We start from the raw sequence: 16,475 nt of genomic DNA, 5'->3' as shown, positions 1-16,475 counted from the left end.
ATATATATATTTTAGAAAACACTTTTAAAGCGCCGCGGCTCATTTTTCTCTCTCTTCGAAGTCTGTGTGTTGTTCTACCATATCCGCTCTTGTACCTTCCCCATCCATCCCTTCACCAACCCCCGATTTACCAATGGACCACTCAAGATAACGTATCTTTTTCATCTCCCACTTGGAAGATAGTAAATTCATTTCAAGATGTTCTTTGTTTTGTTGTTCAAAGGCTTGTCTGCTCGTCGGCATGTTGTGTTTATATCTGTCTGGTGTTTTGCCATGCGCAAAGGAGAATACAGATGACGTGTACAGCAAGGTGACGTCGGTTAAAAGTCGATAACAGCTGTACACAGAAAAAAAACAGATTATATCAAAAGAAAGTGTGCACAAAAGCCCTCCCAGAGGCACTGTTTGCCTGCTGGGATTTATAGTAGATCTATGTAAAATCTATGCTTCTCTTGCAATGGGGATGTAATAAAAGCAGACCTGACACATTTTAACACATTTCCTATTTTTTTTTTAAACTTGTGACTGAAGTACAAACATTATTGTGTTAATGTGTTTTCTTTCCCTCCAGTGTCCCACGTTTAAGCGGGAAGCGGATGGTACAGAGTCACCAGAGCCATTCGCAGCAGAGGCCAAATTCTTCACTGAATCCCGCCTTCTGCAGAGAGACGTTCAGATTATCCTGGAGAGCTGTCCCAACCAGATCATACTGGGCACCATCCTTCACCCGGTAAGACACAGGACTTGGCACTCGGTGGTGGAAGTGCCATTAAAAGTCGGGCTTCCTGTCCCAATAATTGTTCTTTTAACGGTCCCTGTTTCCCGTTGTGTCAGAATGGTAACATCACAGAACTCCTGCTGAAGGAAGGCTTCGCCCGCTGTGTAGACTGGTCCATGGCTGTCTACACCCAGGGAGCTGAGAAACTCCGAGCTGCTGAACGGTAATCAACTGTAGACACACAGAAAACACAACTTTTGTTGGATGGGATTTTCTGTTTGTCAGATGTTTATTAAAATGATTGGATAAACCATTCGTAATAGTCATCATTAAGCATTTTATTTGATGACAGGCAAGCTGTCGTGTCATACATTATTAAATCCAGCCGTTGCTCAGCTGACAGAGAAATATATAGGAATTCACAATATATTTGGTGCTGGAAATTACTGTTCTGATCCAAGATATAATAAGCAAAAGAAGTACATGCAGATTCTTGAGGTACTGAAGATAAATGTGTAAATTAAATGGTGTGCAAAGATATACAACTGCTACTTGAGATAAACAGTCTCACTCTGTTCTGCCGCAGTGATATTCATTCCCTACAATTATCGCAGCCATGACTATGGGCTAATCATTTTGGATTTTTTCCGCTGTAATGAGTTTTTTTTCCAGCCAAATGGATAGTTGTTATTCACTTGATTAAGCCCTTTATTATCCTTTGCATTTCTGACTGATGTTGAGAATGATCACTGATGATGATGATGATGATGATGATGTGATTTTTGTTCTTGGCCAGATCTGCTAAAGAGCGCAAGGTCCGCATCTGGAAGGACTACGTGGCACCCACAGCCAACTTGGACCAGAAGGACAGACAATTTGTAGCCAAGGTAAGGTCTTAAAGTGGCTTTCTTTCTAAGATGTGTCCCGTGGGTCAGGGTGTCATCTGTAATTGGCACTTTTTCCTTTGGCCCCTAACATAATGTCTTTTTTTTTTTACTCATCTTGCTTTGTGTCTTGCTTCCATTGAAAGTCCTTACTTATTTTTGAACTACTGAGAGCAAAAGCAGGAGTTAGGCTTTGGTTAAAAGGGGCCGATTGTTTCCCTTGCTTCCACCACTTGACATCTATTTCAGCGTTTCCAATTTTCTCCCAGCAGTGTAGTGGAAGCAGAGCCATTTGGAAGCTTAGATCCTCCTGACACCTTATTTTCACATTTGCGCCCCCCCCCCCTCCAAATAAAAAAATATAAGTAAAGAAACCTTTACTTAAGGTACTAGGAGAAATGCTTAACAGCAACAAAAAGGAAACATTTATATTATCAGTGTGAGCTGCTCTCACATCTCACTAAGAACCCCCTCAATAAATAAAGGGAGCAGTAGGGGGGGATTGATGTAACATTTGGTTGTGGGCTCCAGAGAATGTAAGAGGCAGAAAGAAGGGCAGAGGGTCAATAAAGAACTTGAGAGCATACATTTGTGTGAAAAGGTATAGGGAGACGGAATTATCAAGATCCCTGGGACTATGCATGCCCTCCCTCATAGCTTTACACAAATAAATAAAATTAAAGTTTTACTGCTATGGTACTGCACTGCTGGTTCCCTCGCTTCAACCTCTGGGGACTTTTTGATCTCTGTAGAATATTTCTCTGTCCTCTTTCCCTGCTCTCCCCCAAAACACACACAGAAGAAGGTTTGTCCCATGTCCGCTTCTGCTGTGTTGATCTTTTATTTTTTGGGGGGGGAAATGGAAAGCTGTCAGCAGCTTCTGCACCATGCATTGTAAAAGAATTTTTCCCAGATCGTAACCTTTTTTATAGCGTTTATGTGGTTAGAACTATTTTCTGAAACATGAATATGATCTAAGATAACTTGAAAAGTTGTAGATTATGGTCTCAAAGGCCTCTAAAATGGCATTAGCACCACTCAACTCCAAAAACCTTTAGTTAAGTGGCAGTTGTGATGGCAAATGTCCTGCTAACCCTGCAACTGCTTGAGGCATTTTAAAGTTAAGTACATGTTGGGCAGGCTAAGGTTACTCAGGCCTGTCATTGCCCCTCCATACTTGTCCCTGTGAAATTTGTCGGCACTTTATACTGCATTGCACCGACTCTCCTCCCAGGGACACTATCCATCAATCTCATCATCATACACTCCTCACCTCTTTCCGTCCTCTCTATGTTTCACTTCATATTATCCGAGTGATGGATAGAGTGGAGGGGCAGAGACGGTCCAATCCCCACAAGCCAATCCCGCTGACGCATCTTCCTTTTTGACTGTCTCGCCTCTCTCTCCTCCCACCTCATCTGGGACTGGATGTAGGCCAGGCCCCATACGTCTTCCTCTCCCCTCCTTTTCTTTCCTTTCCCTTCCCCTCCTCTCCCTTGGGTAACCATCAACCTGCGAGGTGATGGATAAAAAGTGACGTGGTGTAAACCCCTCTACCAGCCTCTCATCACTAGCTTGTCATGAATACTGTCATTGTGGCTTTTAGGTTGACCAAATCCATGAGAATATGCTCTTACAAATGCAAAACTAGTGTGTATTTGGGATGTCTGAGGATTATATGAAGACTAACAGTGTGTTTGGCAGCAGTATAGATGTCTTTTGTCAAACAATTACAGATGTCAAAACCCCTTGAAATAGCTGGATGTGTTCTTTCATACTGAAATGATTGTACAGCAAAAGTATTCAGACCATCTTATGCAGCCAGATAATGGCATAAAACATATTTGTCACAGTCACAACATTTGTGCTATGTTTGGATGAATATCCATATGAAGTTATTCAATGTCACCCTTGAGTTACATGATATTCCACCTCTATTATGTAATTATATGGTACTTATATAAGTGTATGTTCTGCCCTATGTTGTAAAAAGAAAAAGGTGAAGAGAAGTTTTATTGTATGTACTTGTGCATAAGAGCAATTGATTTGATGGATAGAAAGATAAAATAGTACATCAACAAAAGGGAAAGAGTGTATGAGGGCCTCTTGGCTGTTGGTATGTTGCATGCCCCAGTTAAAGTAGTTCCGACAGAATGGTTACAAGGTCACACAGCTTCTTTAAAAACTACATTTTAAGGGGAGATGAGAAAAGGGTATATTGGTTCGTGCCCCAGTTAAAATCAGTCAAGCGAATAGGTCAAAGTCTCTCTAGATTATTGGTGTCTGTCCTAGGATAATGTCACAAAAAAGCATCACATACTCAACAGACACCTTTTTTCAGCAGCACCCAGGGGCTGCATGCCAGCTTAAGGTGTTAATCATACAATTACAAACACCACTAGTTTATTTGAAACCATGTAAGTTGGATGATAAATCTTCTCTATTGGCAGCAACACTGAAACACTACCATTAGGTGTTGCTTTTGAGGGAGATTACCTGACATGAGGTGAAGTCCTGGCTGAGCCCTCTCTCAGCCCTGTGGCTGAAACCAACTTAATGGAGTCGACTGACAACCGACACAGTCCCTGGCGATAGCAGAGATCCTCTTTTTGCGATCTTGGCCACTGCAGATGTCATGACAGCCATGGGCAGAGGGTGGCAGTAGATCCACACCTCTCAGAATCAGATTGGACCAGTGAGTCATGCTGCCCGCCTGTTTGTCTTCTCTGCCTGCTCACTCAACCCTCATGGCAGCTACTTTGCAAAGACTTTTTTTGCACTATTTTTCTATCTATTCTCCATCTTTTCCACTGTCTCTGTTCTTGTGATATTTGCTAAGAGATTACACTCAGTCTTTCCGGCTTGCTCCAGCTTTCTGTTCCTTTATCTTAGTGTTGATCTCTCCCTCTTCGCCTCTCTTGTGTCGCCTCCCACGGCTGATAATTAGCCCGTAAATGCAGTGCCGTTTTCTTCTGCTCCTGCCACATTCTCTCTTGCACTTTATTTACTTGGGCAGGCCATGAAATGACCTTGTTACAGTGTGAATTTGTGTAGGCTGGTATGCATGTGTGTTTGTTGCCGTGTGCATGCATGCTCCCCTTCACACTTACTCATTGCACCTCTCCCCCTCTCTGTCTCTCTCCCTCCTGCTCCCTATGTCTCTGTATCTCTCCCACTCAGCTCAGTGATTAGTATATGATGTATTTTGGCTGCTGTTGTGAGCCTATTTAGCATGTGGGCTGGTCTAATTTCTGTTCTCGGGTGGCAAATGCAATGGCAGTCTGATCTGTTTTAATGACTTAATGAATCCCCCAAAGAGTCTACTACACCTGGATGTGTGTTTGCTGTACACTAACAAAAAGGTTTAACTCAATCTGAATAACTTAAAAAGGATTTTTGGTTATTTTGTTGTTGTTTCACACAGTCACACAAACACCCACACGGTCCAAATTGTTCTTGAAACATGGCTCCAACCTGCTTCGCTCATTTTAAGGACTCTAGCTCGAGCACAGCCTACATATGAGCCACAGTTTGAGCGATGATGAGGCCATTTAATGCACATGTGGGTGGCAACATGTGTAGGGCGATTGATTTCTCAGTCTCTTGCAAGCGGCCTACTTAAAGGCTCCAGGTTTGGATGCCTCCTCCGTCTCAGTCACATTATACCCCCAATCTGTCTTTACACTTGGAAGGGCTCTGGCACATACCGAGGTTGGGTTGAGTTACTAATATTAATACTCTTAGGAGATGAAATTTAAAAGTTGTAGCTTTTAACATCCTCACATATTTTTCTAAACCATACCTGCTGTAAACTGTGGTTTTTTACCTTTGGTACACAGAGAAATAGCATTTAAATGCCAAACATAAATTAGTCTACATCTTAAGTTACACTTGTAAAGGTCTCCAGAGCAAAATGCTACCAGTCGTTGGGAAGAGAGCTGTGAAATGCTCTACCAGTTTATCTTTAACAGGATATTTGTGTTTTTAAAGCTTTCTCTTTCTCCCCTCTTCTTGCGCCAATCCCCCAGAAAGCAGAGCGTCCTCGCTCTGTCCTCCAAACCTTGCTGGCCTGCTGGGACGACTTACTTCGTTTACTTACTCAGTCACTCAAGGATCACTCTCACCCCCGCTCTCAGTGCTTTCTGCTCATGACAGCACGACAATCTGCACTGTCACTCCCCTTTTGCCTTTGAATAGATCTTTTCCTCTCCATTTATCCTTTACCTGCTCCTTCACTTCCCATCTTTCTTTCAGTCTATCTTCTCATCCAAATTGCAAGGCCAGTCTTTTTGCTCCAACACTCCTACTTACTGCAGGGACGTGACTTTTCTGTTCTAGTTTTCTCCTTAGGGATTTACATGAATTTCTTAATGAGTTTCTTGTCTTCCTTTTGGTGCTTTGTTCGCCTAGCACTGTCTCGCCCCTCTGTATTCATTTTTCTCATGTCATCTCCTGCTTTCTTCTGTCCCTCTAGGTGATGCAGGTGGTTAACGCTGATGCCATGGTGGTGAAGCTCAACTCTGGAGAACTCAAGACCATCCACCTGTCCAGCATTCGACCCCCAAGAATTGAGGGAGAGGTACATACAGTTGTCTGCCTGCCTGTATGTGTGTACACAGCTTTGCACAGAGTGGGTGGGTGTCTGGGTGTGTGTGTGTGTGTGTATACAAGTGACTGAAGGTTGTTATATGTGGGAGAGCTTGCGTTTTGCATGGTCAGCCAATTAATTAGAAGCTCCACAGAGGCTTGTGTCACTGCTGTCTCTAATGTCTCGACAGAGTTGGTTTATTTTAATTTTAAGTCAAACACAAGCTGTTTTCATCTTCCTCCACAAATTCCTGAATATGTATCATCTCTCGCTCATGCCCTCTTCTCTTCCCTGCCACATTAGTCTTGTCTCTATCTAAACATCTAAACCGTGGAAATAATTTTGACCACTTAGTGGCGCCCCTGCAGTTGGTGCACATGCAAACACAGTGAGACGCTTGCACACACCCAGTGGTTGCAGCACTGCAAAGTGAAGATAGATTTTTTTTTTTCCTTTCACAATCTCCTCTTTTTTTCCTCAGAATCACTTCAAAACCGTGAAAACATGCACATGCTCACACAAGTACACATAGTCGCAACAATGGAGATGTGTTTTAATCTAAACAGGCAGTGTCTTAAAAAACTGCCCACATGTAGACACCTAGACAAATGTCTACTGTCCCCCCCCCCCACACACACACACACACAGCTCTGATTATCAAAGCATTTATTGGTTGAAATAAATCCCTTTTCATCACTATACAATTGGAGCTTGCATTGCTTATTCTTCCAAACGTTTCATTTCAAAATGTATTTTTTCCCCGTTAAAGGAGTAATCAATTTTAATTTCTCAATTACCCTTTGTGTCTGCATTCTCCTAAAAGGCTATAATCTTCTAAGTAACAGGCTCAAGATGTCTGAAATGTCACTTCCATTAATTAGAAAGTTTTATTGTCACAATAGAAGTGTTTTTGTGTCGGAGAGTTCCATATTTCCAGTGAAACCCTTTCTCTTTGTTCAACTTGTCTGAGGCTGTTTGACAACCATTCCTCAAATCAACACATTGTTTGCTGTAACATCCGTTTGTGAGCAAGTCGTATCTCTTATTTCCTTGTTCAGAGAGGTATGAGACAGAGAGGGTGTTGTGCTTCTGTCTAGGAAACAGTTGTAAAAGTCAGATTTTGGAATGACTGCTACAGCCCTCTTTTTTTTGTTGTTGTTGATAGTATTTGTTTTTATTGACTCCTCTCTCCGCTTGTTTTGTCATTTTATGGTTTACTCTTTCCTATCTTTTCCTCCTTACTGTTGCCTGTTTTTTAATACCCTGGCCTCTCCCTCCATCCGCGTCTCCCTCTGTCCCCTGGTGTCGTTAGTGCCTCGTATCATTAAGAGACTGCTTTGAATCTCTCTCTGCCTCCCTCTCTCCTTCTGTTCTCTCCTCCTCTCCCTCTGAATGTGCACACTGTGGTCATATTGTTGACCTGCATCGTTGCCCTTTGTGTGTGTTTATTCTCCTTAGCTCTCTGTGGTTGTAACAATCTTGTGGACAAAAACATCTCTCCATTTGTCTCTCTGCCCTTTCTCTTCTTCCTTAAATGACATAGATTTTGCTCCCAACTCTTATTACCTGGTCCTTGCTGCTTCTGGAGATTCTTTGTTTCTCCCATGCTAAATTTCCTGATTTACTTTCCAACTTTTTGTGCTTCCTTTCTTCCTTTTATATTACTATTGAATTTCCACTCTTGTTTGTCTCTCTCCTCTTTATTTTTGCATCTATTCCTCTCTTTCAGTGCCTGTCTGTATTCTGTCTGTCATTCTGTCTTTGCCTGCACCAGATGCTTCAACAGTATGTGTTTTGTGCTTCATTACACTGTTGTAGGTTACAGGGAGTATGCGGGAGTGAGTCCAGATGTGAATGTGTATTGTTTTGTATTGGGATGTTGTATTGCTATTTCTTGCACTTCATGCATATTTATTTGCTTGTGTGGTTGTGTGTGGGATTTTTCATGGAAATACCCTGCATATTTATCAAACTCAGTTTACTGGGGTAGAAGAGTGAAATATGTCACAGCCTGGATACAATATTACTATTCCCTGTAAGTTAAAAGTAATTCTATATTATCCATCTTGGACTAGGAAGATCATGTTCAAATTTACCTGCACAAATTAAGGATATTTTGCAGTGCAAATTCTATTACTAGCTGTTAAACCTATAGTGCGTAGTTTCTGTCTCTCCCATGAGGAATTCTAAGTAGTGACAACAACACTATTGGCCCATCCACATAGCACACGTCTTTCGTAATCACGCTTCACCCCACCCCTCCTCCACACAGTTGCTAGTAGCCAAGGACGACAGAGGATTAAACATGATTAACTCTTTAGAAGAGGTAATTATCTTAACTGGAGTTTCTACGCACAAAAGTTTGAAACACAGGCATGCTGAGAAATACAGAGAGTTAGGTGGAGCTGAAAGTTACACACTAAACCTTTTAACTTAACTATTTCTTAAGTGCACAATTGACGATATTAAAGCTATAGTGCGTAGTTTCTGTCGCCCCCATGAGAAATTCTAAGTAATGACAACAACACTGTCGGCACGTCCACATGATACAAGCCTTCCGTGATCACAAACCACCCCTCTAGAGTGCTAGTAGACTGAGACAACATGGAGGATATAAAAACATAATGGACTTTTTAGAAAACGTAATTGTCTTCACTCGCGCTTCTGCTGAGGAAAGTCACCGGACGACACTATCTTCTGAACACAGCGTATCCTGAAAAATACAGAGAGTTGGGCGGAGCTGGTAGTCTTAACTAGCTTTGTAGCAACCCGTTTGGCAATGGCTTGAATGTAACTGACGTTTTTTTAATATCAAAAAGTTAATCATTAAAGCTTTAACAAGTTAAAGGGGGAAAAAGCATGAGTAAGACCGAAGTGAAATGACAACAGAAAGTATGAAGGCGCCAGAGTCACAAGATATCATTTAAATCATAGCCAGTGCTTCCTATAAGCAAGAGGGGACTTTTTTGTGAATGCAGAAAGAGATTCTTTTTTGGATAAGATAAAAACAGTTGCTGCATTTTGTGTATTGATAAGGGTAGTTCATTATGGTGCTGTTTGTTAGCTAGTTATTTCTGTAGGTTGTAGAGCTGCCTGCCTGCCTGTCTGTCATGCTGTTGGCTCAGCTCTGAGTGTTGTTGCTATGGTAGCAATGCAGAGTTGTGATATGTTTACTGAAGCTGCAATGAGCCCTTGGACTGTAAAGTATAATTGATCCAACTGACAGAAGCACTGAAATTCCTCTGATAACTAGATGTTTTTTTTATATGTTCATGCATGGATTTGACAATTGTATGTCCAGTCTTATTTGCCAACTGGTCTTGTGTCTCATCACCAAGTTAGGCAAGTGAGCTGTTACCGTAGGCGAGCAGCGGAACTTCATTTCATGCCCTGTCTACACTTCTTTACACATGCAAATATAGCAATTCACATTGTCATTCTGAATTTTCAATACTATTGCTTGAACTATTTTTTTTAAAGGCAATCACATCTAAATTAAATCTTTTTAAATGTTTTATTTTTTCCCTCCACCATGCCAGCAGAAAAATGTGTAAGTGCACATGTGTAAAAGCATACATGCAATGACAGCACGCACAACCAGAGAACTGCTTTTTGTGAGGTTGTAAGCAGCAGGGATGATTCGTACCTCAGAGGTCACAGCAGGTATCTCACAGCCACAAGCTCTACACACACTGACATCACTGACACAAAAGACACACTGGCTTTTTGCTTACATTGCTGCAAACAAACACACAGACATCGTTACGTTTTGGACCACACGCGCGCGCGCTCACACACACACACACATACACACACACACACACTTTGTTAAACTGCATTAGCCTACGTCAGAAAACATCTTGAAAATTGGCATCAGCATGTGCACAAACACAGATTAGACACACACTTGTGTGTGTGTGGCCACTCAGAGGTGTGCATATTATCACTGTAGCCCATCTATGAACCCGGAAAACCTCCAGGGGGAGGAAAAAAAACTCAGAAATTTGGTTGCCTGTGTGTGTTGCATTCACTAGAGGTCTGTGGGGATTTTCTGTTGCCAGTTGTCATTATTATCTCTGTCTGTCTGGATGTGTCTGTGCACTATTTGACCGTGCATTCTGCAAGCAAGGCCATTTATGTTTCTGTGTGTATGTACTGTTCAGGGGGAACCGAGGCCTGATGCGATGTACAAGTGCACTGATGAACTGTGACCGTTCCTGCCATCCCCTTCTCCTCCTCTTCCTCCCATCTCCTCTGGTTCATTTTAATCTGTCCCCCTCTTGTGACTATACTAATTGTGCTCAGATTGACAGATTGGTGGACCAATGATGTCTAGCTGCAGCATAACATCGCACACAAAAGTCCTCTCTAGCTCTCCTCCCACTTCTTTTTTTTTTTTCTACTCATTTTGGTTCCATCCTATTCAGTGACTCACTGTTACACCCTCTCACTCAATCGATCCAATCAGTTTGTTTGGACATGTTGGTGTGCATCTGCGTTGATGATGTCTTGAGTGTTTGAGTGTGTCTCTTCATGCATTGTGATGCATCTGTATGCCTATGTGGTTTAAGTAGGGTTAAGAAGAGTGCTGATGGCGCACATAAGAGAGGTCAACTCACTGTCCTTATATAAGGCAACGCAATGACTGTCTCATCCCCACTCTACTCTATACAGCCCTGCCCACTCATGTAACCTCTCTACAGTCCCCCTTTGTGTGTGTTGACTTTGTAGATGTGTTAGTCTCACAATACATCTTTCTCTGTCCTGTCTGCTGCTGCCTCCCATAAACCACCTGTCTATCTTGTTGCCTCTCTTCCCCTCTCACTTTTCTTTCATCTTCTTACTTTTACTTTCACATTATTAGGTTTATTTTTATACTGGAGCATAGCGCACTAATTAGCATTTCTGTAAATGCAGCTGTGTCAACACAGGACTGAGAACTTTGGCAAAGTATGTGGGCAGAATCTGACAATTTTCTTGTAAACTCTTCATAACTATGTGAAGTACATCACTTTGTATCAAGTGCTATACAGTACTATTTTTCCGTTGCTTGTGAATGCACATGACATAAAAGTCTAAAAGAAGTGGTAGAACATGGAAACAAAAATGTACTGCTGCTACAGCTAGGCAGGTACAGGGTCAACTGTACTGTAGTATAGGACAGGATGCTCAAATACAATGAAAGTATATAAAAAAATAATCCAAATGCCGTCAAAATTTTAAATGTACATCGTACACCAAGCAAAAACAAAACAAATAACATGGGACCTAAAGACGGACATACAGGTAAGATACCAGCTATCAAACGAATAACAAAACAGCAATGTGAAAGACATAAATTAGGAGGAGGCTTGGGTTTTGTTTTGTGTAATGCAGTACAATAATATTTGTGTTAAATTCCTGTGTTTTTTTTAGAACAGAATCGGATAATTTAATCGTGCAAATGTCACTGTAGGAATATCATTTTTTGAAGTTTGATACTCACTTATTTTCCCTCAAGAAAGCTGTTTTATTGTAGCCAGCCTTTAAGGCAAGGCAAGGCAAGGCAGATGGACCAATCTGCTTCCTTGCGACTCTGGCTTGCTGCTCTTTTCCTACACTCCTTTTTGTTATTGTCTTTCCCTCCCTCTCTGTCTTCCTAATCGTATGTTCAGCCATGTGTGTGCCCTTGGCATGCCCCTAGCCGAGCATGACATGCTTTGACCTCAAGTTTGGGAGGACGATGACAAGGGAGCAGGGTCGCCTACTTTGTGATTCACTTGTGCACTATTGGCTGGACAAGGCAGATTGGTAGCCAGTAGCCCTCCTTACTACTGGCTGAATATTATTTGCCCCATTTCACTATTTGGCTGACAGTGCTGAAAAAGCAAGAACTTTGCTTGCTTGTGTAAGAAATACAAAGTTCTGCAACAGAAGATAACGTAAAACTTGTTGCTTTTGAGAGACACCGTATTTTCAAATCAATCATTTTTTGAAAAGAATTTTTTTTATACAGTCCATTTATAAATTGGCGCTTTGTGTTTGAGACTGGTGCAATATATGCAGTATTATCCAGTCTAAGCGGTGCTAATTGGCTGTATGCTTTCAATAGTTTTACATTCCTCAATATTGGAGATTTAGCAAGTAGCACTGCAGTTAGTCTAACACTGCATCAGTGTGTCTGTCTGCAGGGTCAGCTAATCGGGAATTGAGTGGCTGCTTGTTGTTATGGTACTACAGGTAATTTTAAATCTGATATCCAGGTTTTCTCTTGAGTCTGTCGTTGGATCAGTTAATGTCCCTTTAATGGCTCATATGTATTCTGCTGTATGGCCAATAATGCTGTTAATGTAAGGTTATTAGATTAGATATATTAGATTTTGTGTTGTTGTACCATAACCAGCTACATCCTTCATGCTCTTGCTTCAGGAAGTATACGCCTTCTCAAGATCTCTCCCATCTTGCATTGTCTTCCGCTCTCCTTCGCAGTCCTCTGCAGCTATTTAATGTTTATGCAGGCATAATTGAGTAACGTTGTGAGGTATACCGTTGTAAATGTTGACTGTTTGTCTAAGGCTCCCAGTGCTCTGCCTACTCAAAAAATGTCCACAAAATAACACACTCTTTGCAATCTGTTCAATGCAAAACTAACGGCAAATACTGTACACTCTCCCGACTCCCCCACCACACATCAGAAAGCATAACATGCTCCTGAGTCATGATTTCACCCTTGAAATTCCAGAAGCTGCAAATGCTTCCAGCGGTAGCATCCACACATTTGTAGCCCAGCCCCTGCAGTCCTCTGACACTGTACAATCCAGCTAGCGTCATGCCTCTGCAATAGTCAAAGATGATTCCTGAGCTTTAGCTGGTAATTTGGAACGAAGGGAATTTACCCCAAATAGAACAGAACTTCCCCTGAGGATAGTGAGAGCAAACTGTTGTTATTGGGTCACGTTGAGACATAGCAGTGACTCTCTCTCTTCTTTCTGTAACCTTCCTGCAACTGCATAGAAACAGTTTAAGGATGGTGTACACAGAGTTTGTCTCAGTGTAATAATGCTAATGTCAGTTTATCTTAGTCTGGAGATTGACTTTGAAAAGGGCTCAATCTAATAATGAGACTGTTTTTACCTACTCATCAGGGTGGATCAGCCTTGTGTAATGACATTGAGCACATTTATTTTCAACAATTTGAATTGCGCTTAACTGTCAGTGAACACTTAATGTTCCTTTTCAATAACACTGCAACTGATGCGCTGTGTTGTGAACTCCTTTATGTAACTTGAACACAAGGCGGACCAGGCTCATTTGAAATATTGGGAAGTGGATTCCTATGACTGCCTGTGTTTGTAGGTGTAACATTTCCTCTAATTTTTTTGCTTTCAGAATCTTTCACGCTGCTGTCTTCAACTCAGCCTCGCTTCATTCCCCAAAGACTTACCAAAAGATGGAGAAGTAGCTTTTGTCCTCCTCGTCTGCTTCTCCACTTCTTCAGCCTAATTGGCATGGATTGCTGACATTTACTCTTTGCCCTCAGTGGCATGTCTCTCGTTCTACAGTGAAACAGCTAATTAGTTAAATAGGATTTTTTCTTCAGATTTTTTTTTTTCTTTCCCTCTCCTAGGTTCATTATTTTCTTTTCCCTGTTGAAGTTGTCTTTGTTTTTGGAGTACTAGCATGAATAGGCTGTGTGTAAAAGCCCCTTAGGATGCAAACACACCATCATTCAGTGTCTGGGAATTGTCTTAATGTATGACATTACCAAAATGCTCCAAAAGAAGGATTTTGTCCAAGCAATGCCTGCTTGGTTAAAGTTATCCTTATCCCCAGCAGTGGACAGCTTAGTCTGCACCTAGGGCACAAAATGCAGGATCCTTAGTTGGCAGTCCTTCTAAAAGGCCCCATCATCCCACCGCAACAGACTTGGTAGGGATGAAAGACCCTGACAATAAGCCCCGACTGACACAAAATGGAGGACATTGGCTCTTGGCTGAGCGGTGGGTGATTTCCGCTATCCGTGTGTGAGATTAACTCACCTTGTAGGTTCCATGCTGTGCTGACTCCGCCAGTGAAAGTGGAGAAGGATGAGAATGAGGGAGGAAGAAAAAGATGAAAAGCTATTAAACTTAAAGGTTATTACAATCCTGCCAAGGTTAAAGGAACCCGCTGTTAGATTTGGCAGTTTCCAGAGCTTTGTTACCAGGAACAATTTAACAGGCCTTCTGTGCATTCATGTTGAGACTTCGTCCAAATTCCAAAGGAAAATTGTCATTTAAACATTGCTGCGTGTAAGATTTTCCTTTTTGATACCAGCAGAGTTTGTCCCCACAATAATCATCTGAAAGACCTTAATGGAGCCACAAGCACATGCTCAAACATACAAACACATGCTCACACAGCCTTTGCTCCCCATGTGTTCTCTTCACATCCATCAGCCCAGCTGTGTGCCGCACCTGGCAGCTCCGAACAACTGGAGAGGTATTAAAAATGAATGAAAGCCATTGAAGAGAAGAGGAAATGAGGAATTAATCCAACCCTGTGTGTTCATTTGAAAGAGTGTTACTTCTGTTTGTAGAACTGAATATAATGGAATTTATAGAAGATTGTGAGAGGGGCAGGGATGGCGAGCATACTGGTTTTGTCATTCATAGCCTCGGCGCCTGTCGTTATTTTCCCACTGCGTCATTGTCATTTGCTGCTGTATTCATTTTTTTTACTTTTTATCCTGTCCCTACAAAAGCGACGCGTGTCTTTCTCAACACTGGGTGCAACACAAAACCTCAGCGTCCTTTTGAAAATGCAAATGGGTTCTATTTGTGGCCTTCTCCTGTCAGAGAGTGGGTTAGTGTATTGAGGGTTACGTTTTTGTATGCAGCTGTGTGAGTGTACGTGTCACTACATCTCTCTGTATGCGCCACATGTATGCACATAGTGTAAGCTCAGCTTTTGAGCATCAGTTTAACACAATGTCTTTGCCTTGGCTTTCGTATCTGTGTCCTTGGTAACTGTGTACTCTGATTTATTTATATATTTTTTGGTGCCGTGTGTGACACTATTTACAGCAAGCGTGTTTGAGGGAGGTGTTTGTGCGACTCTGCGTGTATGAAATGCTGCTTTTGAAATTAAAGTCATTCAGTGAGTTCAGAGTCTAGATCCCCCCTGTCATGGGACTGAATTAGAGGGAACAAACAAGCTGGATCCGTGTGTGATTCTGTGTTGTGTCGGTATGCTTGAGGTGCAGGCTTGTTTTTCTGTGTGTGCATGTTTCTCTGAAGTCTGCATCTGCAGCCGATATGTTGAGCCACGCAGCTTTGACAGTGCAATGTTAATAATTTTTCTCTTTCCATTTTGTCTTCTCTCACCTCACCCACATCCTCCCCCTGAACCTTCTCTCCCATTTCTCAGGAGAAGAACAAGGACAAAGACAAACGTTTCCGTCCGCTCTACGACATTCCCTACATGTTCGAGGCCCGTGAGTTCCTGAGGAAGAAGCTCATAGGTAAAAAGGTAAGAATCAGTGACAGAAATCGGAAGCTCCCAATCACTGTTCAGCTATTTGTGTGTATAGGAATCAAGCTGATTTATCTCTAATTAGCTTTTAATAAATTAGACAATAGGTCTAAACAGGGATTCCTTCAGTGGCTGTACATATCCACTAACACCCTTTACCCCCCTCATCGGTAGCCAAACACATCTCTGAAGCCCTGAGCTAGATATCTATTTCTCCCTTTTCTCAGTTTGAATACCAAGTACTCCTGGTAGATGCCCTGGGGCTTTGTATTGGCCGGGACGCACCCTTTAAACAAGCAGTGTTGATTTCCCCCACTTGTCTCTATTGATCTACCGAGTCTGTACACCTAGGGGGCTGCTATGATTTACACACATCTGACCCAGCAGAACCCAGCAGTGAGCTAGAGACAAACCACTGCTTGAGCATCTGTCCTTCTTGTGTTAAATTTATCTAGATAAACTCGGATTGGAGGCTGGTTGTCTGAGAGAAAAAAACGCTCGCTCACTTACATTAGGCTTAGTGTTTAAAATGGTTTTGGTACAACCAGTGTTGGGGAGTAACAGAATACATGTACCGACGTTTATGGATGGGCATCGTTTGGATTTGAATTATATTGATTCCAATTGCAATTGCTTCCTTATGATTCTGGTTCCTATCGATTCAGATTATTTGAGGGGTGGAGTTGAAACGGGTCTCATGCTTATTTCACAAATAAGAGGAAAGGTTTATTTTGATTCAATGGTGGGTTTCAGTTTTACAGTTTTTTCGATGTCAAAGCCACACTAAAGCTCT

General features: G+C 41.9%; 1 protein-coding gene across 1 annotated transcript in view; it reads left to right on the top strand.

The window, feature by feature from the left end:
• snd1 (staphylococcal nuclease and tudor domain containing 1) overlaps positions 1-16,475 on the top strand; it is a 171,046-nt gene that overhangs the window by 11,988 nt on the left and 142,583 nt on the right. The window contains exons 7-11 of the mRNA XM_034863048.1: positions 572-730; positions 835-941; positions 1,515-1,605; positions 6,077-6,181; positions 15,578-15,679. Coding sequence (XP_034718939.1) covers positions 572-730; positions 835-941; positions 1,515-1,605; positions 6,077-6,181; positions 15,578-15,679 — 564 coding nt within the window. The remainder of the gene's footprint in view (positions 1-571; positions 731-834; positions 942-1,514; positions 1,606-6,076; positions 6,182-15,577; positions 15,680-16,475) is intronic.

This window comes from Etheostoma cragini, chromosome 23 (assembly GCF_013103735.1).
Source record: "Etheostoma cragini isolate CJK2018 chromosome 23, CSU_Ecrag_1.0, whole genome shotgun sequence".
NCBI lineage: Eukaryota > Metazoa > Chordata > Actinopteri > Perciformes > Percidae > Etheostoma > Etheostoma cragini.
Note: the sequence above shows the minus strand (reverse complement) of the source record. Positions and strands in the feature narration are given on the sequence as shown.